This window comes from Salmo salar, chromosome 10 (assembly GCF_965601325.2).
Source record: "Salmo salar chromosome 10, fSalSal1, whole genome shotgun sequence".
NCBI lineage: Eukaryota > Metazoa > Chordata > Actinopteri > Salmoniformes > Salmonidae > Salmo > Salmo salar.
In genome coordinates, this window is record NC_138300.1 from 72,426,327 (window position 1) to 72,453,740 (window position 27,414).

The 27,414-nt window shown below is 42.2% G+C and overlaps 1 protein-coding gene across 1 annotated transcript; it reads right to left on the minus strand.

Annotated features, from left to right (window-relative positions):
- Positions 1–27,414, minus strand: crabp1a (cellular retinoic acid binding protein 1a). The gene is made up of 4 exons (NM_001279119.1): positions 27,112–27,414; positions 23,678–23,856; positions 2,986–3,099; positions 1–370 (listed from the first exon to the last, which is right to left on the minus strand). Exons 1-4 carry the CDS (start codon positions 27,179–27,181, stop codon positions 320–322), a joined length of 414 nt encoding a protein of 137 aa, NP_001266048.1. The 5' UTR covers positions 27,182–27,414; the 3' UTR covers positions 1–319.

The window sequence follows — 27,414 nt, forward strand, 5'->3', positions numbered from 1 at the left end:
TTTTTTTATCCCATTTTTATTCCTGTTTGCAATATTGACAAACTCAACAAAGAAGGTAGTGGTTGTAGATATGGATCAAACACTGAGAATTGCAGTTATAGCAGAACTGTAACACACATTACCACATCACAAATGACCATATTACGCAAATGTTGTTTTATGTAGACTATGCAGCAGATGCTGCTGGATTACGTAGGATATACTATATATTGATTTTTCAGCATGGTAGGGAAATGGGGGGTTAAGGAGTGTTGTAACATATCTGACTGGTTTTATTTTCTGTATTTTCTGTCTTGTCCAGGTTGGCCTTGGAGAAGCTTCATTCTCGTAAGTAAATCCGTGTGCACACCACGTCGTCAGCCCCGAACATCTAGGGAAAACAAACAAACACAGATTCCCATACTCTCAATTCAAGCTCACATTATACCGTTAAGAGAATAAGTCAGCAAAGGTTAAACTATAGCATAATTGAGCATTGGTTTTATTTCCACTACATTAAACACCTATTTGGATGGCAGATGAGTGCCCACGGTAATAAAACAAAGTAAATATCTTCCATGTCCTCAAAATGCTAACATTGAGGGTTCCTTGTGACCAGCTTTATTCTGTCCCATTTTTTTATTTTGAAGCGAAGTGGGAAAGCTGTGCTAATTGTGAAACATTGCCTTAAACGCTGATTTTAATCATAATCAATTAAATGGAGCGTGCATTTTTTATGGAAATGCGCCCCAGTTACAGCGAGAACTGCCAAAGACAATCAAACTATCACTTTGAATTTCAGCTTCTGAGTCTGTGTGCTTCCTTAAAATGAATGGTTGAGCCTCGAATCGAGGCCAGACTGTTTGTTTTGGCTTTTTCGTGAAATTCCTGCATATATTTTAGTCTCACCGTCTGACCCATCATTCAAAAGACACCGTCTGGGTGTAAGTTTGATGATGGAGAACAACTCTTTTCCTCATGTCGAACTTAGATTCCAGGGTGAATTTATTTACAGTATATCAGTATCATCTTGGTGTGATTTAATACTCACAAGTATCAACTTCTGCACATTGGGGTTTAATTTGCTGCACTAGTGGTGGCTGCTCTGTTGCTTGACTAAGAGGCTAAGCTTTTAAAAGCATTTAAGAATTTGAAATGTTGGACTTCCTTGAACCCATCAAAACATTCTAAATCCCTAGAACTTGAAAGTTCAAAGCTACCCACACAAGAAAAGCCTGGTTCATTTGGGATTCAAATCATCAGAGATGTCGGGATTGTGGAGAGTGATATAGCATACTGTATGAAACGACAGAACATCCCTCCTGTAGTTACAAGAGAAGACCCCTGTCCTCTATCAAGCCATTATGGGGTTGCGTCATATCATGTGCATAGTCTATGGGGACCAGTGGAGGCTGCTGAGGGTAGGACGGTTCATAATAATGCCTAGAATGGAATGTCATCAAACACATGGAAACCACGTGTTTGATGTATTTGATACCATTCTGCTCCAGCCATTACCACAAGTCCGTCCGCCCCCAATTAAGGTGCCACCAACCTCCTGTGATGGGGACTGAAGTAAGAAGAGCAGTGCCTGTGTCACCAGCAGCCATCCGAATAGTTCCGCTGCTGTCATTCTTCAACTATATCAATGGGATCCATTAGTGGTGCAAGGCACCCCCACCATCTGGAGGTCAGACGTCCAATGTCACTGGAGCCCGGCTCTGTGCACCCAACACGCGGCTGCACTCTGGTTTTTATCACTAACCCACTTGAAGAAAATCCATACATACACTACTTCCTGATCATCAGTTTTATGAGCAATGCTCATACACCAGTATAGTGACTCATTGACAAGGAAGAGCAAACATAGTAGCGTTTCTGAGCACCCATTTTCCACTTTGTTTGCAGTTAACTGTATTCTATTGGCTCATAATGGTGCATTGGACTAATCCTGAACTCTTCCCATTCTATATTACTTTTGGGGCTATAGACTAAACCATGACTCAAACCCATATTCACTGGCTTTATGCAACAGGAGTATAATGGTATTGGCAATACTCTGTTATATAAACCCTCTTGTTATCCTGTAATCCTTTCACATCTCTCTGAAAGATGACGTAAAGCTCCTCACTTCAGAAGATGTCCTCTTATAATCTAATTTCCTTTATGTGGCATTGGGAAATGGATGCATCTCCAGGGTGGCTGCTTATGGGATTCTATTAACAAAGTATTTCATAGGGCACAGTAGGGGTTTTTATATCCCTTCTTTAATGTGCAGTAAATGTACATGCTGCTTTTAGACCTTCCCCCTCATGCTATATCACTAGTTATGAGGTCTGTGACTGAGGAGTTGGGCTGGACTGCAGAAAATTAGGTTTAGGAACATATTCATAGCATCTTATAGATGCAGTGATGGTGTATTATGAAACTGAGTAACACTTTATTTGGATAGTCCATCTGTAGATTCTCTACAAACTGAGTAATATTCCAATGAACTATCTACTATCTACTAACCCTGGCTCTAACCCTAACCTAAACCCTTATCCTAATCCTAAACTTAATGCTTACCCTAACCCTAACCTTAACCCTGGCTCTAAATTAAACTGTAACCTTAGCAAGCAGTTGCTTATCAACGGATAGTTTGTTGATTATAAATCCAGACTATCCAAATAAAGTGTGACCTGAAATGGTATAGTAAAGAAATAGCACACAACATAGTTGAATAATGCTGTATGCATCTAGAAGGTGCTATGACCTTTCTAAGGCAATATAACAGTTCATAACAATTTCAAGGAAATTCATTTATATTCTATGCACATTGATCCATGTCAAAATGGGAGTTTGTTTAATCACTCAAGTAGTCTCTTGACAGACTGTGAGCAGGTGATTTGGTTCTGGGTGTCGAGGTTACCGACCAAGTTCAGGTTTTTGGCTAGCGATACTACTATTACTACTACTACTATTAGTAGTATTGACTACTACTATGACTACTATTGTAGTCCTCACCAGTATCAGCTCGTCTCCTCGCAGTTCTCTTGTCCAGTATGTCTTGGGCCCATCTCCATCCACCAGCGTCTGCTTGCACACCATCTTGTTCTCCGTCTCCCAGATTGCAAGACTCTGTGAGGCCATAGGAAGATATAGGGGGACTAGTCAGTAGACTACAGTACATTCATTGTTTTATAATATAAAACATAATTGGCAGATGCCTCCGCAACACACCTGATAACTTTTCCTTTTACACACAGCAATATTTTCCACATAGGGTTCCCTCGAGTAAATGCTTAAAATTGGAACAAAAACAGTAGAGCACTATAAGGTGTAGGGCTACAATGTATTGTCATTATTGGTGTTCGTAGGAAGCAGACAGTATGGATCGGCGATACAGAGCTTTTGTTTTATACTTTTTTTTAAAATACTTACACGTTTAATATTTTTAAGACACTTGTACATTTTATACCAGTTGAAACTTTTGTTTTAAGTGTTTATTGCAGGACCATGGTGTTAGTGCTGTTCTTTTTGGCTGGATTTTGCTGTCTCATGGCGCTAACGTTAGCAGGCAAGCCCTGGCTAGCTCTGACTAGCTAGGCTACTTGGCTGGCAGCAACAAAGCTTGTCTCACGTCGCAGTTGGCTCTAGAAGCCGGGACTGCTGTTTCTGACCCGAGTATAAGCATGTTGGACTGCTCTGATTTGGAGTCAGATCCAGAGATGGACAGTGAAGCCATAAAATGTGAGACCTGTGATATGTTCATCATAGTGAAAGAGTAAGGATTTACTGACCTATACACTTGTGAAAAGTGTAAACAACTCGTTGCCTCAACAGACCAGATCATTGAGCTACTAGAGGAGAACAGGGTTCTAAAAGAACGTCTCGCTCTCGCTAAGGAAACTTCAAGACTGCATGCTGTTTTTGATGCAACAATTCTAAATGACAGGTGATAATCCTGGTTGCTGTACGAGATTGGGCTCCTCTGCAGTAGCTACTGAGGATACTACCTTGGACCACTTTCCCATATTAAAACATCCCACTGACGAGAACCAGAGAACTACTGCGTCTTGCTCTACACCATTGGAGTTAAAGTGGAATCCAACATATCCTCCCTCTGTCCTCTCGTCCAGAGCTGCGGCTCTCTAACCGTTTTACAGCTTTCAGCCCCCTGACTTCACCGGAGCCTTCCGACGAAGTCCTCCGCCACTCCCCCTGTCCTTCTCACTCCATCTCAGTACCCAGTGCAAGATCCTCTGAATCTGGTCCTGGGTTACTGAGCCAGCCATCTCATGGAGCAGCCTCCGGACCACGTCCCACATGCTCGCAGCGACCCTCTCCTCATCCTCCAGGGGTGGTTGTTATGGGGGAGCTCCATAGTTAGGGATGTGGTGGACGCGGAAGCAAGGACCCACTGCTTCCCTGAAGCCTGTGTTTGTGACAGACTGTATATGTATGTCTCACCTTTGATATTTGGCTTATCTCCACAGAACAAAAATATAAACGCAACATGCAACAATTTCAAAGATGTTACAGTTCATATATGGAAATCAGTCAATTTAAATTAATTCATTAGGCCCTAATCTATGGCATGACTGGGAGTATAGGAATGCATGTGTTGGTTACAGATACCTTTTTTAATAAATGGTAGGGTCGTGGATCAGGAAACCAGTCAGTATCTGGTGTGACCACCATTTGCCTCATGCAGCGTGACACATCTCCTTCGCATAGAGTTGTTGATTGTGGCCTGTGGAATGTTGTCCCACTCCTCTTCAATGGCTATGGGAAGTTGCTGGATATTGGCGGGAACTGGAATACACTGTCGTACATGTCGATCCAGAGCATCCCAAACATGCTCAATGGGTGACATGTCTGGTGAGTATGCAGGCCATGGAAGAACTTGGCCATCAGTTTAGAGGAATTGTGTACAGATTCTTGCAACATGGGGACGTGCACTATCATGCTGAAACATGAGGTGATAGTGGCAGATGAAAGCCACGAGAATGGGCCTCAGTGTCACATGCGTCGTAGTGAACAGACCAAGGCACAGCGTTTATAGTGCTCATTCTTCCTTTTAATGAAAACACTTCAATAACAAAATTACAAACGACCAACAGTTCCGTCAGCTAACAACAACTAAACGGAAAACAACCACCCACAAAACCCAAAGGAAAACAGGCTGCCTAAGTATGGCTTCCAATCAGAGACAACGAAAGACACCTGCCTCTGATTGGAAACCATACTCGGCCACACATGGAAAATGAAACATAGAAACAGAAAACTAGAACACATTCCCCTAGAAACAAACCAACCCCAAAACACACAAAACAACCCCCCTGCCACGCCCTGACCATACTACTATGGCAAAATGACCCTTTTCACTGGTCAGGATGTGACACTCAGAATTTGGTCACCGTATTTCTGTGCATTCAAATTGCCATCAATAAAATGCAATTGTGTTTGTTGTCCATAGCTTATGCCTGCCCATACCATAACCCCACCGCCACCATGGTGTTCGCAATGTTGACATCATCAAACCGCTCGCCCACACAACGCCATACATGCTGTCTGTCTGCCATCTGCCCGGTACAGTTGAAACCAGGATTTGTCCGTGAAGAGTACACTTCTCCAGCGTGCCAGTGGCAATCGAAGGTGAGCATTTGCCCACTGGAGTCGGTTAGGACGCCGAACTGCAGTCAGGTCAATATCCTGGTGAGGACGACGAGCACACAGATGAGCTTCCCTGAGACGGTTTCTGACAGTTTGTGCAGAAATTCTTTGGTTGTGCAAACCCACAGATTCATCAGCTGTCTGGGTGGCTGGTCTCAGGCTGGTCTCAGATCCCACAGGTGAAGAAGCCGGATGTGGAGAACCTGGGCTGGTGTGGTTACACGTGGTGTGCAGTTGTGAGGCCAGTTGGACATACTGTTAAATTGGCTTATGGCTTATGGTAGAGAAATCAACAATAAATTCCCTGGCAACAGCTCTGGTGGACATTCCTACACTCGGCAGGCCAATTGTACGCTCCCTTAAAACTTGAGACATCTGTGGCATTGTCTCATGAAACATGGGACCAACACTTAACATGTTGCGTTTTATATTTCTGTTCAGTGTATATACATACACACACTGAGTGTAAAAAACATTAGGAACACCTTCCTAATATTAAGTTGCACCCCCTTTTGGCATCAGAACAGCCTCAATTCGTCGGGGCATGGACTCTACAAGCTATCGAAAGTGTTCCACAGGGATGCTGGCCCATGTTGACTCCAATGCTTCCCACAGTTGTGTCAAGTTGGCGGGATGTCCTTTGGGTGGTGGACCATTCTTTATACACACGAGAAACTGTTGAGTGTGAAAACCCAGCAGCGTTGCAGTTCTTGTCACACTCAAACCGGTGCGCCTGGCACCTACTACCATACCCCAATCTATGTCTCAAGGCTTCTTCTTTAACCGGTCTCGTCCCCTTCATCTACACTGATTGAAGTGGATTTAACAAGGGACATCTAAAGGGGATCATAGCTTTCACCTGGTCAGTCTATGCCATGGAAAGAGCAGGTGTTCTTAATGTTTTGTACACTCAGTGGATTCGGAAAGCATTCAGACCCCTTCACTTTTTCCATTTTGTTACGTTACAGCCTTTTTCTAAAATGGATGAAATGTTTTTTTTCCTCATCAATCTGATGTTCGATCGGGTTCCTAATGACAAAGCGGAAACTGTTTTTTAGAAAGTTTTGCTAGAAAGTTATTTAAAAACAATAACGTAAATATTACATTTACATAAGTATTCAGACCCTTTACTCACTACTTTGTTGAAGCACCCTTGGTAGCGATTTACAGCCTCGAGTATTCTTGGGTATGACGCTAAAGGCTTGGCACACCTGTATTTGGGGATTTTCTACCATTCTTCTCTGTCAGGTTGTATGGGGAGTGTTGCTGCACAGCTATTTTCAGGTCTCTCCAGAGATGTTCAATCGGGTTCAAGTCCGGGCTCTTGCTGTGCCACTCAAGGACATTGAGACTTGTCCAGAAGCCACTCCTGCTTTGTCTTGGCTGTGTGCTAAGGGTCGTTGTCCTGTTGGAAGGTGAACCTTCACCCCAGTCTGAGGTCCTGAGCGCTCTGGAGCAGGTTTTCATCAAGGATCTCTCTGTATTTTGCTCCGTTCATCTTTCCCTAGATCCTGACTAGTCTCCCAGTCCCTGACCCTGAAAAACATCCCCACAGCATGATACTGCCACCACCATGCTTCACAGTAGGGATGGTGCCAGGTTTCCTCCAGATGTGATTATTGGATGTGATGTGATGCTCAGGCCAAAGAGTTCAATCTTGGTTTTATCAGACCAGAGAATCTTGTTTCTCATGGTCTGAGAGTCTTTAGGTGCCTTCAGGCAAACTTCAAGTGTGCTGTCATGTGCCTCTTACTGATGAGTGGCTATATCCTGCCTGGCTGGACAGGGCCAACCAGGCAGGATATAACCCCACTTACTTTGCCAAAGCAAAGCCTCCACACCACCAAAAGGAGATCAACAGACCACTAACTTACTACACTGAGACAAGGCTGAGTATAGCCAATGAATATCTCCCCACCGCACAAGCCCGAAGGGGCACAAAACCGGACAGGAAGATCACGTCAGTGACTCAGCCTACTTGTATAGCAAAACAATCTTGGCATAACGTGATACACCCCTCCTAGGGACGGCATGGGTGAGCGTGAGCACGCCAATGACTCAGCTCCTGTAATAGGGTCAGAGGCAGAGAATCCCAGTGGAGAGGGGAGCCGGCCAGGCAGAGACGACGTCTATGCTGCAATAGTGTATGTACGGGGGGGCTAGGGTCAGTCTGTCCTATCTAGTTAAATTCTCCTGTCAGGTGTCCTGTGTGATCTTAGTTATTCTCTCCCTCTTCTCTCTCTCCTCTCCCAGAGGACCTGAGCCCTATAACCATGCTTCAGGAATAGCTGGCCTGACAACTCCAGTCCACCTGGTCGTGCTTCTGTTCTGCCTGTAGCTATGGAACCCTGACCTGTTCACCGGACGAGCTACCTTGTCCCAGACCTGCTGTTTAGACTCCCTCCTCCTCCCTCTCCCTCTCTCTTTCTCGTACCTGCTGTCTCGACCTCTGTATGCTCGATTATGAAATTCTGATCATCTATGAACATTTGAATATCTTGAAGAACGATCTGGCCTTAATGGCCATGTACTCTTATAATCTCCACCTGGCACAGCTAGAAGAGGACTGGCAACCCCCCCAGAGCCTGATTCCTCTCTAGGTTTCTTCCTAGGTTCCTGCCTTTTTAGGGAGTTTTTCCTAGCCACTGTGCTTCTACATCTGCATTACTTGCTCTTTGGCGTTTTAGGCTGGGTTTCTGTATAAGCATTTTGTGACAACTGCTAATGTAAAAAGGCCTTTGTAAATACATTTGATAGATTGATTATGTTTGAATGTTGTAAATTTTATACATTTTGTTTATGCAGGGCTCCCTTTCAAAAGAGGGCCTTGGTCTCAATGGGATCCATTAGTCATTATGTACATTGGACACAAGCAACTTCAATCGGTTTGATGCAACACCCCTATCCTCTCCTTGAACCCCCCCTAATCTTGCCCTGGGGTGCAAAAGGAACAACCCATTAAATTATATTTATTTAAGTCCCTTTTAAATGAAATACAAACTTCAGGACATGTCTCCAATCCTTATTTAAGTCTCATCTATGAAGGCCTTTTTTATAGGCAGAAAAAACACATTCTATAAGCCTCTTAGCACCAAAAAGGTCAAGGTTTTTCTCAGTTAGTTTGATTTAATAATGGTTTTAATACACATTTTCCCTTGGGTAATTGATTCAAATATTAAAGGATTATCAATTCATAAAAGCCAGGAACCAAAGCCTAAGGTCTTGGCTGACTATTGATGCAAATGAGCCAGATCTGTGGTTCTTGGCTAAGAGTTTCTTGTGAAGTTTGTTTTGATAATGTTACCTTTGACCACCACCTCTATTTTCGCAGCAATCTCAGAGCCGACTGAGAGATCTGAATAATATAGCACTGTCCATCTCTACCACCCCAGACTCAAGATTCAAACCTGCGTCCCCAACAACGTAACTCACTTAAGCATAACATGCAAACTTCTGTAGCCAGATGCTAGCCTGTCACTCCGGGAACTGACCAGAAGATGAAGTCACTACGCAATGCTAATTTAATAATCCACATTCCACAATACGGTCATAGAATATTTTCCAAATGATCAAAAAGGAGCTTAATACTACAGTAACTCCAAAATGTGTACAATATTTGGCCACAACACATTTTGTCACAACTGAGTAAAACATTTTCCCAAATGATCAAACTACAACTACTGCAACTCTTTTTCAATCAATTATGACGATTTACGAAGTAATCTATTCCTTCTAATTGCTGGTGAATATACCTATTTTTCAATGTAATTAAAAGGACATCTTTTGAACAAAGCTCGATAGTGTGTACATAGCCGTTCTCCATGCTGTTTGATGTTGTCCACAGTAGACTATGCTGCAGTTCCTAGTCTGTGAGACCCAAATGTTAATCACCATATCAAAGGTTGGGGGAAGCGATCAGTGCCTGCCGGGCCCGTAGACAGACAAGCTACAGCTTGAACAGTGGAGCTCCGCTGTGCACTGCGCTTTTTTTCAAGCTCTCTCCTCCTTTCTAATAAACGCAGAGTCGAATTTGCTACGGCCCCATTTTCCACTATCATCCGTCTCTGGCACCGACTCGGATGGATTTGCTCTCTCTCTTTCCCTCTCCCTCTCTCCCTCCCTCTCTCTTTCTTCTGGTCTCTTTCTCCCCATCCCTCCTCCGGGCATTTGGTTTACCCCGTCATGCCTCTTCTGTATCATTTAAGAAGCTAGTTGACTGGAACATCTGCTGGCTTTGGCTTTGGATAAGAGCCGTTCTGTTACCATGGCCTCTCGGCAGACAAAGAGGGAGTCTAATTTTTAAGTGGGGAAAATCCTATTTCCTGCTCTGAATAATCATCTATGTTTTGGGGTGAATTGGGATTTCTTGTGCTTTACTTAGCGGCATCCTAAATGAAAGCCCTTACTTCCCGTGAACTCCACCCCACCCAAGATATTCTTGTAGACTATTACAGTTTTTCATTTGCTTGCAAGGTATAGATGCAGGGTGCATCTTCATAAAACGTTACATTTAGTGATTTTATGACAATGCACAGTCCTGAAAGCTATCTATTATTCATTGGTACGTCACTGGTTTTTAGTTTATCACATTGATCCAGTGAGTTGTCAACATGACACAGTGTTAGAGCAAAATTCAGCCAAAAGCATTCTTTCATGAGACTTTCCACGGCTAGCTGTGGAGCTGTGGTCTCCCTGTGCCTCGCTGCAGGCGTGTTCCAAGCACTTGGCTGACTGTGGATGACACATTGTCTGTCAAAGGACAGCAGGGAGCGTGGCTGTCAACGCAACAGCCTAATAAGCTCCAATAGCCAAGACCCAGGAAGCCATCTCACTTAACTCTAAACTGAAGGCATGTTGCCTCACTGAACTAACTCACTTCGGATCTCCTTATACAGTGCCTTCAGAAAGTATTCACACCCCTTGACTTTTTCCATATTTTATTGTTTTACAGACTGAATTTAAAATAGATTGAATATATATATTTTGTCACTGGCCTACACACAATACCCCAAAATGTCAAAGTAGAAATATATATAGACAGTGGGCTCCAAAATTACTGTCACAATACTTTAAAAAATATAAACAATATACTCAAAACTCAAAATACCAACATGTGAGAAATACTGTACTTTATTAATGTTTCAATGGAACCAACCAAAATCATACAATTATTTAATACAAAATATATTTCACCAAAATCAAGGTTTCATAATTATTGGCACTCCTCATCAACCACCTCTGGCAAGGATAACAGCATGGAGTCTTTTCCTGTAATATTTGACAAGGTTAAGGAACATATTTGGAGGGATATTGGACCATTCCCCTATGCAGATCCTTTCAAGATCCTTCACATTCTTGGGTTTGCTCTTATCAACTGCGATGATGATCAACTGAGATGGCCATGGCAGAACATTGATTTTGTTCACAGAATAATTTCTGTGTGGATCTTGAGGTATGTTTTTGGTCATTCTCTTGTTGGAAAGTCCACCCACGGCCATGTCCCAGCCTTCTGGCAGAAGCAACCAGATTGTCAGCCAAAATTGTCTGATAGTTGGTGGAATTCATTATGCCGTGAATCTTAACCAGTGCCCCTGGACCTCTGGAATTAAAACAGCCCCAAAACATCACTGACCCACCACCATATTTCACTGTGGGTATGAGGTGCCTCTCCTTGTATGCATCTCTGTTTCGACGCCAAACATGCCGATGCTGTATCTGACCAAAACGTTACATTTTGGCCTCATCTGACCAGAACAACTTCTTCCAGTCATAATTTAAATGATGTTTGGCAAACTCCAAGCGCTTGCGTCTGTGTCTTGGGGTCCGAAAGGGCTTTCTTCTGGCAACCATTCCAAAGAGCCTGTGGTTGTGGAGGTGGCATCTGATGGTGCTTTTTGAAACCTGGTGACCCCAAGACAACACCAAGGCCTGCAATTCTTTCACAGTGATTCTTGAGGATTTTGTCGCTTCTCTCACAATCTTCTTCCCTATCCTGAAGGGCAAAATGCATTTGTGTCCTCTACCCATGTGGTTTTCAACTGTTCCATATGTTTTGAATGTTTTAATAATTTCCCTGACAGTGCTCAGTGGTATATTCAGTCGTTTGTGGATCTTCTTGTAGCCGTTACCAGATTTATGAAGTTCTACGACCATCTGTCTCTTTTGAACTGCCAGTTATTTTTGTTTTCTTCATGGTGTTGGATGACAAAGGGATAGTGCATGCGTGTTACCTCATTTTTATACCCTAGTGAAACAGGAAGTGATGTAATGGCTCAATATAGTTCCTTAAGACTTACATAAACTTAAATAAATGGAATTTAATTATTGGTTTAAATTTGGTAGATGTTATTTACAATAAACTTTAAGGCCTTGATTTAGAGGACATTGATTTATAATTAAATCAGTAAATTATTTTGGTGGGTTCCATTGAAACATTAATAAAGAACAGTATTTCTCACATGTTGGTATTTTGAGTTTCTCTATAGTTATATTGTTTATTTTTTAAAGTATTCTTTGTCCATTGCCAGTCAGGGGTGCCAGTAATTTTGGAGGCTACTGTATATATACAGTACCGGTCAAAAGTTTTGGAACACCTACTCATTCAAGAGTTTTTCTTTATTTTTACTATTTTTTACATAGTAGAAAATAGTTTCTCAAACTAGACACTCTAATATACTTGTCCCCTTGCTCAGTTGTGCATCGTGGCTTCTCACTCCTCTTTCTATTCTGGTTAGAGACCGTTTGTGCTGTTCTGTGAAGGGAGTAGTACACAGCGCTGTATGAGATCTTCAGTTTATTGGCAATTTCTCGCATGAAATAGCCTTAATTTCTCAGAACAAGAATAGACTGACGAGTTTCAGAAGAAAGTGCTTTTTTTATGGCCATTTTGAGCATGTAATCATACCCACAAATGCTGATGCTCCAGATACTCAACTAGTCTAAAGGAGGACAGTTTTATTGCTTCTTTAATTAGGACAACAGTTTTCAGCTGTGCTAAAATAATTGCAAAAGGGTTTTCTAATGATCAATTAGCCTTTTAAAATGATAAACGTGGATTAGCTAACACAACGTGCCATTGGAACACAGGAGTGATGGTTGCTGATAATGGGCCTCTGTACGCCTATGTAGATATTCCATAAAAAATCTGCCGTTTCCAGCTACAATAGTCAATTACAACATTAACAATATCTACACTGTATTTCTGATCAATTTGATGTTATTTCAATGGACAAAAAAAAAGATTTTCTTTCAAAAACGAGGACATTTCTAAGTGACCCCAAACTTTTGAACAGTAGTGTGTATATATAATATATATTTTTTTTTTTGTACAAATTAAATCAAAATGAAAAGCTGAAATGTCTTGTGTTAATAAGTATTCAACCCCTTTGTTATGGCATGCCTAAATCAGTTCAGGAGTAAAAACTTGCATAACATCTTACATAAAAAGTTACATGGACTCACTCGGTGTACAATAATAGTGTTTAACATGATTTTTTTAATGACAACCAAATCTCTGTACCCATACAGTGAATTTCAATCACAGATTCAACCACAAAGACTAGAGGTTTTCCAATGCCTTGCAAAGAAGGTCACCTATTTGTAGATGGGTAAAAAATATGAAAAGCAAACATTGAATATCAATGTGAGCATGGTGAAGTTATTAATTACACTTTGGATGGTGTATCATATGTTATACGTGTGCACCAAGTACTTGATGTTTCTGTAGTGAATTTAACAATTTTTTAGGTCCTACTTGCATATTTAAGATCTGAAAGATACAGGCATAATTTCTAACTCAGTTGCCGGAGAGGAAGGAAACCGCTTCACCCTGAGGCCAATGGAGACTTTAAAACAGTTACAGAGTTTAATGGCTGTGATGAGAGAGAACTGAGGATGGATCAACAACATTGTAGTTACCCCACAATACTAACCTAATTGACAGAGTGAAAAAAAGGAAGCTTGTACAGAAAAACAATATTCCAAAACATGCATCATGTTTGCAACAAGGCACTAAAGTAATACTGCAAAAAAAAAGGTGGCAAAGCAATAAACTTTTTGGCCTGAATACAAAGTGTTATGTTTGGGGCAAAGCCAGTAAAACATATTACTGAGTATCACTCGCCATATTTTCAAGAATAGTGGGTGCTGCATTATGTTATGGGTATACTTGTAATCGTTAAGGACTGGGGAGTTTTTCAGGATAAAAAAGAAACGGAATGGAGCTAAGCACACCCAAATCCTAGAGGAAAACCTGATTCAGTCTGCTTTCCACCAGACGCTGGGAGATTGATTCACCTTTCAGCAGGACAATAACTTAAAACACAAGGCCAAATCTACACTGGAGTTGCTTACCAAGAAGACAGTGATTGTTCCTGAGTGGCTGAGATACAGTTTAGACTTAAATACACCTGAAAAGCTATGGTAAGACCTGAAAATGGTTGTCTAGCAATGATCAACCAATTTGATAGAGCTTGAAAAATGTGTTTAATAATAATGGGCAAATGTTGCTCAATCCAGGTGTGGAAAGCTCTTAGATACTTACTCAGAAAGACTCACAGCTGTAATCGCTGCCAAAGGTGCTTCTACAAAGTATTGACTTAGGGGTCTGAATACATATGTAAATGAGATATTTCTGCATTTCATTTTAAACAAATTTGTTTTCACTTTGTCATTATGGAGTATTGTGTGTAGATGGGTGAAAAAAAAATTGTAATCCATTTTGAATTCATGCTGTAGCACAACAAAATGTAGAACTAGTCAAGAGTTATGAATACTTTCTGAAGGGACTGTATGTCAATAAGAATGACCTTTTTGTCGTCTTGATGGACTGTGTTCTCAAACGACGGGAAGGAACTACGACTGCAGTCTTTGCACGGCATCTTAATCGATCTCCCTGAACCCCCTGCACGTAGTGTACCCTGTGGCAGGTGAGTAATTCTAAAAGTCTGTCTCTATAGCAACCAGCCAGGCCAAAAGACTTGATTTGTCAAAGTCGTCTGTTTGTCGTGAAGTGCAGCGTTCTCCTCTTGGTGTCGGTCTTCAGGAGAGACCATAATGGTTGCACCAAGGTTCGGTATAAAAAATAAGCGTGGTCGCTGACAAGCAGAGTGAGTTATACGTGGTATGTACATATACACAGCTGTAGCTTCTTCCTTTTCACGTTTCTACAGCATCAATGGCCACTTTGACGTTGAAGAGCTTTGCGTTGGTGAAATTGCTCGTCAGTCAGCCAGGTTTCTCTCAGTCTCATTATCACTTTTTTGGGGGGGGTCACTGTGACTCCTGACTAAAACTTTGATCCAGCCCCTTCCCTGTGGGGTGACTCTCTCAGCGCTGAATGTTCCTTATCACTTTCTCCCTGCCGGCAGAAATGAGATGCCCCTGTAAGTGAGAAGGGCTCTCCTGATCCCCTCCAATCCCCCGATTAGAGAGCGCTTTTAACCTTGTGCCAGTGTGAAACAGCCCTCGCCTGTTTGCCTTAGTGTAATCCCTTTAAACCCCCCAACCTGGGCCAGGCCCATGGCTCGGGACCCTGCCACAAGCCCAGCCAGTACGGTGTCTAATTGGGGACTGTGCCTACTATGAAGCTAAGTGGAAGCTGACCAAGGAAATATACCTGGGAAATACTTGTATCGAGGACGGGAGCAGAGCCTTTTTTAAAAGTGATCCTCAAACCTCACGAATAGCCAGAAAATACTTTAAATCAAAAGGAGTGGAGGGATCGATCATATGCTACCTGACAGACACGAGCCATTCCCATAGACTCTACACATAAATACCCAGACATAACCGATGGGGATCTGGAGGTACAAGATGGCCTAGAGATGGCAGCCAAAGAGATGTATGGGTCTGTCCACCATGCCTGAGGGCACAGACTGTAGGGGCCTTTCTGTCTCTTACGATCCAACACTGAACTGTAAAATATCCTGCACAGGCTACAGAACTCGGCAGGTAGCCTAGTGGTTAGAGCGTTGGACTAGTAACCAAAAGGTTGCAAGATCAAATCTTAGAGCTGACAAGGTAACAATCTGTCATTCTGCCCCTGAGCAAGGCAGTTAACCAACTGTTCGTAGGCCGTCATTGAAAATAAGAATTTATTCTTAACTGAATTGCCTAGTTAAAAAAAGGTCAAATAAAATAAATAAAAACCCAGTGCCATAATCTGATGCTTAAACCAATGAGTTACAGATTCCTGGTTCAGTCAGTCTAGAAATTGAATAAGATGCATTCGTATCATGACGATACAATGTTGACTATTTGGGTTGGCATTTCTATTTTGTCTTTTTCACAAAAGTAAGATTTATTTTCCCCAGTAAGATTATTTTTCCCCTTACAGTTATGAGCAGCGATTTTATTGACATAAAAGCTCTCTGCGCACTGATGCATGTTTTCCTCTTTCCACTTGCAATTATCTTGCCACCAGAATACCATTTGTCTAGACATTTTGGGGGGATTTTCTGGGGGATTCGACTGTTATTCTTTTCTTTTTTTACTTTAAGAGGAATATGTTAGTGTCCTAGAGATGTATGCTTTGGCGACTGTTACCAGCTCTTTGTAAAATCATCCATGGCCTGTTCTGAAACTGGTGACGTAAGCGGTCTTAGTTCGAACATACCAAAATCTATGATTCAAGATCAATGTTGCTATAACATGTGATTGCTGGAAAGTACTTCTACCTAACTTAATCACATGTAAAATTACTAATTCAAGAATTGAAGATCCATGTTCTTAACATGCCCCTAAATGCAAGAGCTTAACTGATGTGTCTTGGTTCAAACAATAGCAGATGGCTTATTATTGCTCTGGGTTTTTCGGCATTTATATTTTTTAAATGTTCATATTAAAATAAACATTTATTTCAATCAGAATTTATCATGGCAGTGTTATTCAATAGGACAATTAATGTGATTAAAATTAAGTAGAAAAGTCTGTTTTGTGTACTTGAGGGTGAGCTTATTAGGATGCGTTTACACATGCAGTCCAATTCAGATCTGGGTCGTTCCACGAATAGAGTATATTTTGGGTAGTGTAACTTGGTCAAAAACAACTTCATTTCACCTAATTTTAACATTCTGTCATAAAGAGCACATGTTCAACATCATAAAAAGCATGTTTTCCCATTTCAAAGGGTAAACGAAATGTCTATAGTAAGTGTCAAAATGCCATTAAAGTTACAGGATTGAGGGAGGGGCATGCTTCACAAATGTATTTTCATTGTTAGGCTAGAAATGTTTATCTATCTATAGGTAACAGGTTTGACGTGTTATGTAACATGGTTGACGTGTTGTGCTCAGTTTCCCAGCACAAAACACCAGCAAATGGCCAAAAAGAGTAGGACCAGCTCACCTGCTTTTACACTATGATTTGAGTATTATATGTTCAATGTTTCTTTTGCAAAAATAATTTCAAAAGGAATAGTTTAACCATATTAAAACGAGAGTTCAGTTCACATACCAGGCTTTACCGTAAAATGAGGGATCACATGAATGAATAACATGAAATACATTATAATCTTCAGAAATTGCGTAACTAGGCCTTTATAATGATGGTGAAAACTTGAGGAAATGTTGGGGTTAAGGGTTAAAATCTTCCTAGAAGTCATAATGAGGAACATGTAAAAATGCAGATTTTTGGCACTTTAGCAATTTAAGTGTTTATTCATATAAAAAATTGGATTTATTGAATTGTCTATGTGGTCTATATTAAAGGGCACTTTATTTAATATAACAGGCTTTTTTTAAATACAATATTGGTGCACAATTTCTACTTAAAATATCAAGGGGACGCAAAATTATAAATTGCAGATTATTTCCATATCTGATACCAATCTGATATTTTCCCTAATGTGTAAACAGCAAAAAAAACACATGGAATCTGATCTTTTTTTATATATACCACATTCACACAGTGCATTCAGAAAGTATTCAGACCCCTTTTTTTTCACATTTTGTTACGTTACAGCCTTATTCTAAAATGGATTCAATAGTTTTTTTCCCCCATCATCAATCTACACACAATACCCCATAATGACAAAGCAAAAACAGGTTTTCGATTTATTTGCAAATGTATAAAAAAAAAAAAACTGATATCTCATTTACATACAGTAAGTATTCAGACCTTTTACTCAGTACTGTGTTGAAGCACCTTTGGCAGCGATTACAGCCTCGAGTCTTCTTGGGTATGACGCTACAAGCTTGGCACACCTGTATTTGGGGAGTTTCTCCCATTCTTCTCTGCAGATCTTCTCAAGCTCTGTCAGGTTGGATGGGGAGCGTCGCTGCACATCTATTTTCAGGTCTTTCCAGAGTTGTTAGATGGGGTTCAAGTCCGGGCTTTGGCTGTGCCACTCAAGGACATTCATAGACTTGTCTTGGCTGTGTGCTTAGGATGATTGTCCTGTTGGAAGGTGAACCTTTGCCCCAGTCTGAGGTCCTGAGCGCTCTGGAGCAGGTTTTCATCAAGGATCTTTCTATACTTTGCTCTGTTCATCTTTCCCTCAATCCTGACTGGTCTCCCTGTCCCTGCCATTGAAAACCATCCCCACAGCATGATGTTGCCACAACCATGCTTCACCGTAGGGAAGGTGCCAGGTTTCCTTCAGACGTGATGCTTGGCATTCAGGCCAAAGAGTTCAATCTTGGATTCATCAGATCAGATCTTGTTTCTCATGGTCAAAGTCCTTTAAGTGCCCTTTGGCAAACTCTAAGCGGGCTGTCATGTGCCTTTTACTGAGGAGTGGCTTCCATCTGGCCACTCTACCATAAAGGCCGATTGGTGGAGTGCTGCAGATGGTTGTCCTTCTGGAAGGTTCTCCCATCTCCACAGAAGAACACTGGAGCTCTGTCAGAGTGACCATAAGGTTCTTGGTCACCTCCATGACCAAGGCCAATCTCCCCCGATTGCTCAGTTTGGCCGGTCAGCCAGCTCTAGGAAGAGTCTTGGTGGTTCCAAACTTCTTCCATTTAAGAATGATAGAGGCCACTCTGTTCTTGGGGACCTTCCCCAGATCTGTGCCTCGACACAATCCTCTCAGAGCTATTCCTTTTACCTCATGGCTTGGTTTTTGCTCTGACATGCACTGTCAACTGTAGGACCTTATATAGACAGGTGTGTGCCTTTCCAAATCATGATCAATTAATGGAATTTACCACAGGTGAACTCCAATCAAGTTGTAGAAACATCTCAAGGATGATCAATGGAAACAGGATGCACCTGACGTCAATTTCGAGTCTCATAGCAAAGGTTCTGAATACTTATGTAAATAAGTTATTTCGTAAATAAGTTATTTATGGGTTTTTTGCAAACATTTATAAAAACCTGTTTTCACTTTCTCATTATGGGGTATTTTGTGTAGATTGATGAGGGAAAACATTTATTTAATGAATTTTAGAATAAGGCTGTAATGTAACAAATCGTGGAAAAGGGGAAGGGGTCTGAATACTTTCCGAAAGCACCGTATGTGGATCTCAATCCTGATACAATTTTGATGTTTGCTCTGATGTGGCTTTTATGTACGTGACCTGGCATTACCATGACAACCACCCCAAAATGTTAAGTAACAATGCCAGGAAATGAGCATTGCATCTGTGTGCAACTTCAGAGGCTACAGTGTGCAAATCTGATATGGGTAAAACTGAGTGTGGACAGTGGATAAAAAAATTCAGAATTGGGTTCTTAGGGTGGGTGGTGGCTTTTTACCATTTATTTGGATTCCTCATGTCTTACTCATTATTAGAAAAAACTTTTGTGGACCTCCCGAGTGGCACAGTGGTCTAAGGCACTGCATCGCAGTGCTTGAGACGTCACTACAGTCCGGGTTGGATCCCAGGCTGCCGGCTGTGATCGTAAGACCCATGATGCGGTGCACAATTGGCCCAGCGTCGTCGGGGTTAGGGGAGGGTTTGGCAGCCCGGGGTTTCCTTGTCCCATCGTGCTCTAGTGCTCCTTGTGGCAGGCCGGGTGCCTGCAAGTTGACTTCGGTCGCCAGCTGTACAGTGTTTCCTCTGACACGTTGGTGCGAGTAGTGTGTCAAGAAGCAGTGCTTGGCAGGGTCGTGTTTCGGAGGACACATGGCTCTCGCCTTCACCTCTCCCAAGTCTGTACGGCTGTTGCTGCGATGGGACAAAACTGTAACCACCAGTTAGATATCATGAAATTGGGGAGAAAAAGGGGTGAAGAAATATTAGATGAAACCTATCAATTTAAATGTCCAATTTAGGTGCAATCAATTAGCTTAATTTCTCAGAGATCAAATTATATAAATAAAAAAAGGCTGCAGGAATGCTAAACTTATTTGTTTATAACTGCAAAAATGATTTCAGAACTATCTGAGATGGTGAATGTCATGGCTTGCTGAAATGACATGCAACGACCCTGGTGGAAAAGCAGCCTATAGCTGGGGACTGGTGTAGTACCTTGTATTTGATGAAGATGGCAGAGTCACAGTTTATCTGCGCTGACGTGGCATCGTGACCTGCTCATTCCAAACAACGGCTTGAGAGTTCCCCGAAGGGCCAAAGCTTGGAGAGAGGCCCCATCTATCTCATCTATGTCAGCCCTCTAATCCACTTTCTCAGACGTCAGCATGATACTAATAAGTCAGCCATGTTAATGTATACATTTTTCATGGAAACGCTACTCAAAAGGAAAATAATAAAAGCCTTGTCACACACACACACACACACACACACACACACACACACACACACACACACACACACACACACACACACACACACACACACACACACACTTTCAACCAGTCTTATTTATTATCCCCCTTCTCCTCACCCACACACACTTTTCCCAGTCTCTGTAGCTCTGCCACCCTACCCAATGCTCAACCCCCATATTTTGCCAACCCAAATCCTTCCCATCACTGAAAGCCAAATTTCCCCATTTCCAAATGTACAGTAACTCCCTCTCCCCCCTACCTACCCACCACACTAATTTGGTAATCCCCAACACAATCACCACTCCTCTCCCAAGTCTGTTGATTGTGCTTTGCGCTTCTGGCACCAAACTTGGAGTTGGGTGACCTGTGTTTGTTTTTGAGATTGAGCGGTGAGCCAATGAGTGCATTCTGATTAAACCCTATGGGTGGTGGTAACCCATACACATACACTGAGTATACCAAACGTTAGCAACACCTTCCTAATATTGAGTTGCACCCTTTTTTCCTTCAGAACAGCCTCAATTCGTTGCGGCATGGATGCTGGCCCATGTTGACTCCAATGCTTCCCAAAGTTGTGTCAAATTGTCTGGATGACCTTTGGGTGATGGACCATTCTTTATACTGTGAGAGCAAAATTGAAAGATTGTTATATTACTGTACCAGGGGGAGATGGCTCTAGTATGGAGTTGGGGGGGGCAGACCCTGGTCTCTACACAATGAGGACAGTATTTACTGCAGATACCGTTTGCTGTGAATTATTAGTAACCTTGTGACCCATTCCATACATCTGTTGTTTGTCATGAACATCCAGGAGGATGGACTTTTCTATAAAATGCTGTGGCTCAAATCCACTCCTTGAGATCTCAGTGATCACCTCCAGGGGTGGTTACTGACCAGCTCCATTACTGCAGTAATTAAATAATAAAGTTGACTTGTTTTGAAGAAATTTAAAGGTCTCTCCTTTTGATTACAATATTTCCACAACAATACACACGGGAAACTGTGTGAAAAACATAGCAGCGTTGCAGTTCTTGACACAAACCGGTGTGCCTGGCACCTACTAACTACCATACCCTATTCAAAGGCACTTAAATATTTTGTCTTGCCCATTCACCCTCTGAATGGCACAAATACACAATCCATGTCTCAATTGTCTCAAGGCTTAAAAATCCTTCTTTAACCTGTCTCCTCCCCTTCATCTACAGTCGTGGCCAAAAGTTTTGAGAATGACACAAATATTAATTTTCACAAAGTCTGCTGCCTCAGTTTGTATGATGGCAATTTGCATATACTTCAGAATGTTAATTTCAAAGTCCCTCTTTGCCATGCAAATGAACTGAATCCCCCAAAAACATTTCCACTGCATTTCAGCCCTGCCACAAAAGGACCAGCTGACATCATGTCAGTGATTCTCTCGTTAACACTGGTGTGAGTGTTGACGAGGACAAGGCTGGAGATCACTCTGTCATGCTGATTGAGTTCGTATAACAGACTGGAAGCTTCAAAAGGAGGGTGGTCCTTGGAATCATTGTTCTTCCTCTGTCAACCATGGTTACCTGCAAGGAAACACGTTCCGTCATCATTGCTTTGCACAAAAAGGGCTTCACAGGCAAGGATATTGCTGCCAGTAAGATAGCACCTAAATCAACCATTTATCGGATCATCAAGAACTTCAAGGAGAGCGGTTCAATTGTTGTGAAAAAGGCTTCAGGGTGCCCAAGAAAGTCCAGCAAGCGCCAGGACCGTCTCCTAAAGTTGATTCGGCTGCGGGATCGGGGCACCACCAGTACAGAGCTTGCTCAGGAATGGCAGCAGGCAGGTGTGAGTGCATCTGCACGCACAGTGAGGCGAAGACTTTTGGAGGATGGCCTGGTGTCAAGAAGGGCAGCAAAGAAGCCACTTCTCTCCAGGAAAAACATCAGGGACAGACTGATATTCTGCAAAAGGTACTGCTGAGGACTGGGGTAAAGTCATTTTCTCTGATGAATCCCCTTTCCGATTGTTTGGGGCATCCAGAAAAAAGCCTGTCCGGAGAAGACAAGGTGACCGCTACCATCAGTCCTGTGTCATGCCAACAGTAAAGCATCCTGAGACCATTCACGTGTGGGGTTGCTTCTCAGCCAAGGGAGTGGGCTCACACACAATTTTGCCTAAGAACACAGCCATGAATAAAGAATGGTACCAACACATTTTTTTACATTTACATTTTAGTCATTTAGCAGACGCTCTTATCCAGAGCGACTTATAGTAATGAATACATTTAATGCATTTTTTTTGTACTGGCCCCCCGTGGGAATCGAACCCACAACCCTGGCGTTGCACACACCATGCTCTACCAACTGAGCCACAGAGAGCAACTTCTCCCAACCATCCAGGAACAGTTTGGTGACGAACAATGCCTTTTCCAGCATGATGGAGCACCTTGCCATAAGGCAAAGTGATAACTAAGTGGCTCGGGGAACAAAACATCGATATTTTGGGTCCATAGCCAGGAAACTCCCCAGACCTTAATCCCATTGAGAACTTGTGGTCAATCCTCAAGAGGCGGGTGGACAAACAAAAACCCACAAATTCTGACAAACTCCAAGCATTGATTATGCAAGAATGGGCTGCCATCAGTCAGGATGTGGCCCAGAAGTTAATTGACAGCATGCCAGGGCGGATTACAGAGGTCTTGAAAAAGAACCTCTAACCTCAACTTCATGTAATTGTCAATAAAAGCCTTTGACACTTATGAAATGCTTGTAATTGTACTTCAGTATTACATAGTAACATCTGACAAAAATATCTAAAGACACTGAAGCAGAAAACTTTGTGAAAATTAATATTTGTGTCATTCGCAAAACTTTTGGCCACGACTGTACACTGCTTGAAGTGGATTTAACAAGTGACATCAATAAAGGATCATAGCTTTCACCTGGATCCACCTGGTCTGTCTATGTCATGGTAAGAGCAGGTGTTCTGTATACTTTTGTATAACTGTATTCGGAAATAAATGTTTTAATATATAGGAAATCTGCAGGCAAGATTCCAGTGAACAGTGTTTCAATCCCACAATTAGCTAAATGCATTAGATTGCCGGAATCTGGCACTGTGATTACAGTTCTCTGCCAGTATTTTCATATTTAGTGTATTAGATGTAGTCAAGGAAGCCGTTGGGCCGAACGAGAAGGTGAATAACAGTGTTTATCTAACAAGTAGAAAAATAAATATGGGCATATTATGTGTAATTTACCAAAATCTGTTGAATACTTCTTTATGATTGACTTCATGTCATATAGTTGTTTTTAAATCAGTGTGCATTACACTTATTAAGAGGCAACATGTACCTGTACTGCACAATGGAGGATACCCTTTCCACATTACCTTGCATTTCCTGCCGTCCACTGTCTCCTCGTCGAACTCCTGGCCGATGTGGAAGTTGATCTCGGTGGTGCGGACGGTGGTGGATGTCTTGATGTAGAACTGCTCCCCGTCCTGACGGATCTCTACGTGAGGCTTGGAGGCAGCCGCCCCAGCCACCTTCCTCAGCATGGCATTCACGCCTGGATGGGCACAGCAGAGACCAGGGAGGGAGAAGGGAATGGAATGGAAGGATAGGAGGAGGGAGTTAGGCCTGATTGAGACAGACAGACACCCCCCACCGCCTAGATCCGTCTGGACCAGATTTACCCCAAAACAGTCCTCGACCTGACCCCTCTCTCACCACCCCACCCTGCCCTACCTCTCTCTCTCTTTATGGACTTTCTCTTCTCTTGGCTACTTAATCATGTATATTTTCTTACTTTTAAAAACATGATAGGCCAACTGAATGAGGAATAGCTTTTCTTCAACAGACACCAAGTAAAAATGGTAAACCATAATAGTAGAGCATTGTTCTTCTGGTAAGTGCTCTGTGGTAACAAATCTGAAAACTTGAGGAAAAATCGGAGGAATTGTTGGGGCTCCGGCCTGCGCAAGAGATTAAGTATTTTGCCTGATTGCCCTGAGGGGAAAAAAACAACATTGTGTCACAGGGCCAGATCTGAATTGGGTTTCGGAGAATCTGGTGGCTGTCAGTGTAAAGCAGTGACTAAGACGCATGGCAAAGTCCTGGCATGAGGGGAGTGCTTTGGCATGCCCTGTGCCACTCTGCAAGTCTGTCTGGCCACCCCTACGTCCTTCCAACGGTCTGAATCAGCCCTACCAGGTCTTACTGGTCTCTCTCTACACTGTCTATATAATCTTGCAGGCAAAATGGCCACAGATACAGACTGACGGTTGGATTGTGGGCTATTCAAGGAGGAGGACTCACTCCCAGACATTCACCCTATGGCTTCCCTCAAACATGCATTGATCGCCAAGGGCTTTAGATACTTCCCACTGTGCAGAAACTGGTTGAATCATTTTCTTCATCATTTCAACAACAAAAATTCAATGTGATGACATTAAATCAACGTGGAAAACTGATTGGATTTGAAAAAAGTAATCAATGTAAGGGAATTTCGTATTTTTAAAAAACAAATTTTAACCTAAATCCAATGACAGTGGCATTTAAAAAAAAATGTTTTACATTGAATTCACATCTTTGCCCAGTGGGTTTCAGCACTTAGCAACTGGTGTAACAGTAGTCTTAACCTTAACCAACTATAGAATGCAACAAGCAAGACCACGTAACGAGCCGTGGACCAGGGTATTGCGTATGTACGCTGACATCACGTCATAGCAGTAAGCTGCACACAGCACTGCATGTTCCATGCTGCCATGGTCAAGAAACCGGCATCATGGTCCACCGTGCACCCCCCTCCCTCCGAGTTAACAGATGATTAGGGATGTTGATAGAAACAGGCAGAGCAGCGTCGGAATCCACATTAGGCTGATGCACGGCTCTCAGTTAACCAGGCACTTATGCAAGAGGAAACTAATGATCTGCAGAGGCAGTTGTGGTTAACCTCTACGGGATTGGTGTCCCCCCCTGCCGGATGGTTGAGCTAACGTGCGCTAATGTGATTAGCATGACGTTGTAAGTAACAAGAACATTTCCCAGGACATAGACATGTCTTATATGGACAGAAAGGTTAAATTCTTGTTAATCTAACTGTACTGTCCAATTTACAGGAGAAAAGTGAAATTTACAGTGAAAAAATACCATTCTATTGTTTTAGGAGAGTGCACAGCAACAAAAAACTTTTATCACGGCAACTGGTTTGATGCATTCATCTCTGAAGGTAGATAATGTACTTACATTCAGTAATCTTGCTCTAATTTGTCATCCTGAGGGTCACAGAGATAAAATGTAGCATAGTTTTGTTCGATGAAATCCATTTTTATGTAGGAACTGGGTTCTACAGTTTTAACCCCTGCTGTGTCTGCCCCCCCCCCCCCCCCATCTAGATGTGTGAAGGTTAGTGTCTTTTCTGTAGGGAAGTTAATTATCCATCTATGACATTCCTGGGAGTGTGTAAACTTCAATTTTTTATTACCATATCATTTTTGTATGTTCTCTATAGTTATGTACTTGAAAATTGATCAATTTACCAATTCGGCACATTTGGGCAGACTTGATACAACATTTTGAACAGTAATGCAATGTTTCATTGGATCAGTCTAAAATGTTGCACATACACTGCTGCCATCTAGTGGCCAAAATATACATTGCACCTAGACTCCTAAGTGACTCCTTATCTTTTACCAGATCTAATGAGTTATACTCTCCTACATTAATTTCACATTTCCACAAACTTCAAAGTGTTTCCTTTCAAATGGTATTAAGAATATGCATATCCTTGCTTCAGGTCCTGAGCTACAGGCAGTTAGATTTGGGCATGTCATTTTAGGTGAAAATTGAAAAAAGGGTCCGATCCTTAAGAGACTGTGGGCACAACTGAACGAAACGCAGAACAGACGGAATGCATGCAATCTCTCTGAACCATACAATCATAACCACGACGAATGGTCCCCATTGGATCATAGCTGAACTGTGCTGTGTTGGGTTGGCAGACATCTCACAAGGAAAATGTTATCAAAGCTCGGAGTGGTTCACAGGATCTGTTTGGTGGAGGCTAAGCAAGGTCAGTAAACTGCAGCTTGCATATTTAACAAACTTAGTTAAGCTGAGGGACTCATACAGGTCCAGAACAAGAGGGGCAATTTTCTTTCAATTCAGGTAATTGATTTACAATTCATGAATGGAAAAGGATTGGGCAGTTTTCAAGTTATAGATTGAAACAAACAGCCGCATAGGGAATATTCTCACCCAAAACCAAAGTATGACCAGTGTGGTCTCATTGCTTGAGCAGCGTGGTACTTACAGTCCAGACACAGAAAGACCCAGCCACACAAATGAATGACCCAGATAAACTGGTCCAATTCTAAACCATCACAATGATCAGCAAGGAAAAAAAGCAAGTGAGAGAAAAAAAACCCACAAAAGGCAGTAGAGGAGAGAATTCCATGAAGACCTCCACTGACACTGCTAACGCATGCCCTACTTAAACGTTAGTACATGAGTAATGTTGTTCCCATGCACATGCAGCCGGACCACAGCTATAACAATACCATGTCTATATCATTGACATCTCCTGTAGCTGAAGGCTTTCCCGTTACAGCTTGCTTGTATGCTCTCCCTCCCTCCTCATTTAGATGAGATAGGACAATAGCATATTGTTGGAAGTGAAGCAATGCCCAAGGAAAATACAAATATTTTTTTAAATGCACATGATGGATAAAGCTCACGCAGGGATGCACTGTGCAGACTATTGAAAAAAGAAAGGGAGAAACAAAGAGAGGGATGAGAGAGAAAACGTCAAGAAGGGGCTTACCAAGGGCTTTGAGAAGTTCGTCAAAATTCTCACTGCTCTTCATTTTCCAGGTACCGGCAAAGTTGGGCATTTCTGCTGGGGCTGACAGTAAGGCTGTGCCTACAAAGAACCTGCTCCACGCTCTGTGCTTCCTGTACCCTCTCTCTTACTCTCCTCCTTTCCTCTGCTGTGCACTCTCTTCTCTACTCACAACCTCTGCCTCTCTCAATCTTTCTGTATCTCCCTTTCTGTAGCAGCTTCAACTTCCTCTTTGCCACGAGACAAAGCAAGTGTCTCTATTCTTCATACACACCTTTTTCTTAC

Excerpts from the sequence above, each read along its gene's own strand:
- crabp1a (NM_001279119.1), bottom strand. The coding sequence starts at position 27,181 with ATGCCCAACTTTGCCGGTACCTGGAAAATGAAGAGCAGTGAGAATTTT. Across the intron at positions 23,857-27,111 it reads CGAACTTCTCAAAGCCCTTG|GCGTGAATGCCATGCTGAGG; the intron begins GTAAGCCCCTTC and ends GTGCCCATCCAG. Across the intron at positions 371-2,985 it reads GAGGAGACGAGCTGATACTG|ATGTTCGGGGCTGACGACGT; the intron begins GTGAGGACTACA and ends TGTTTTCCCTAG.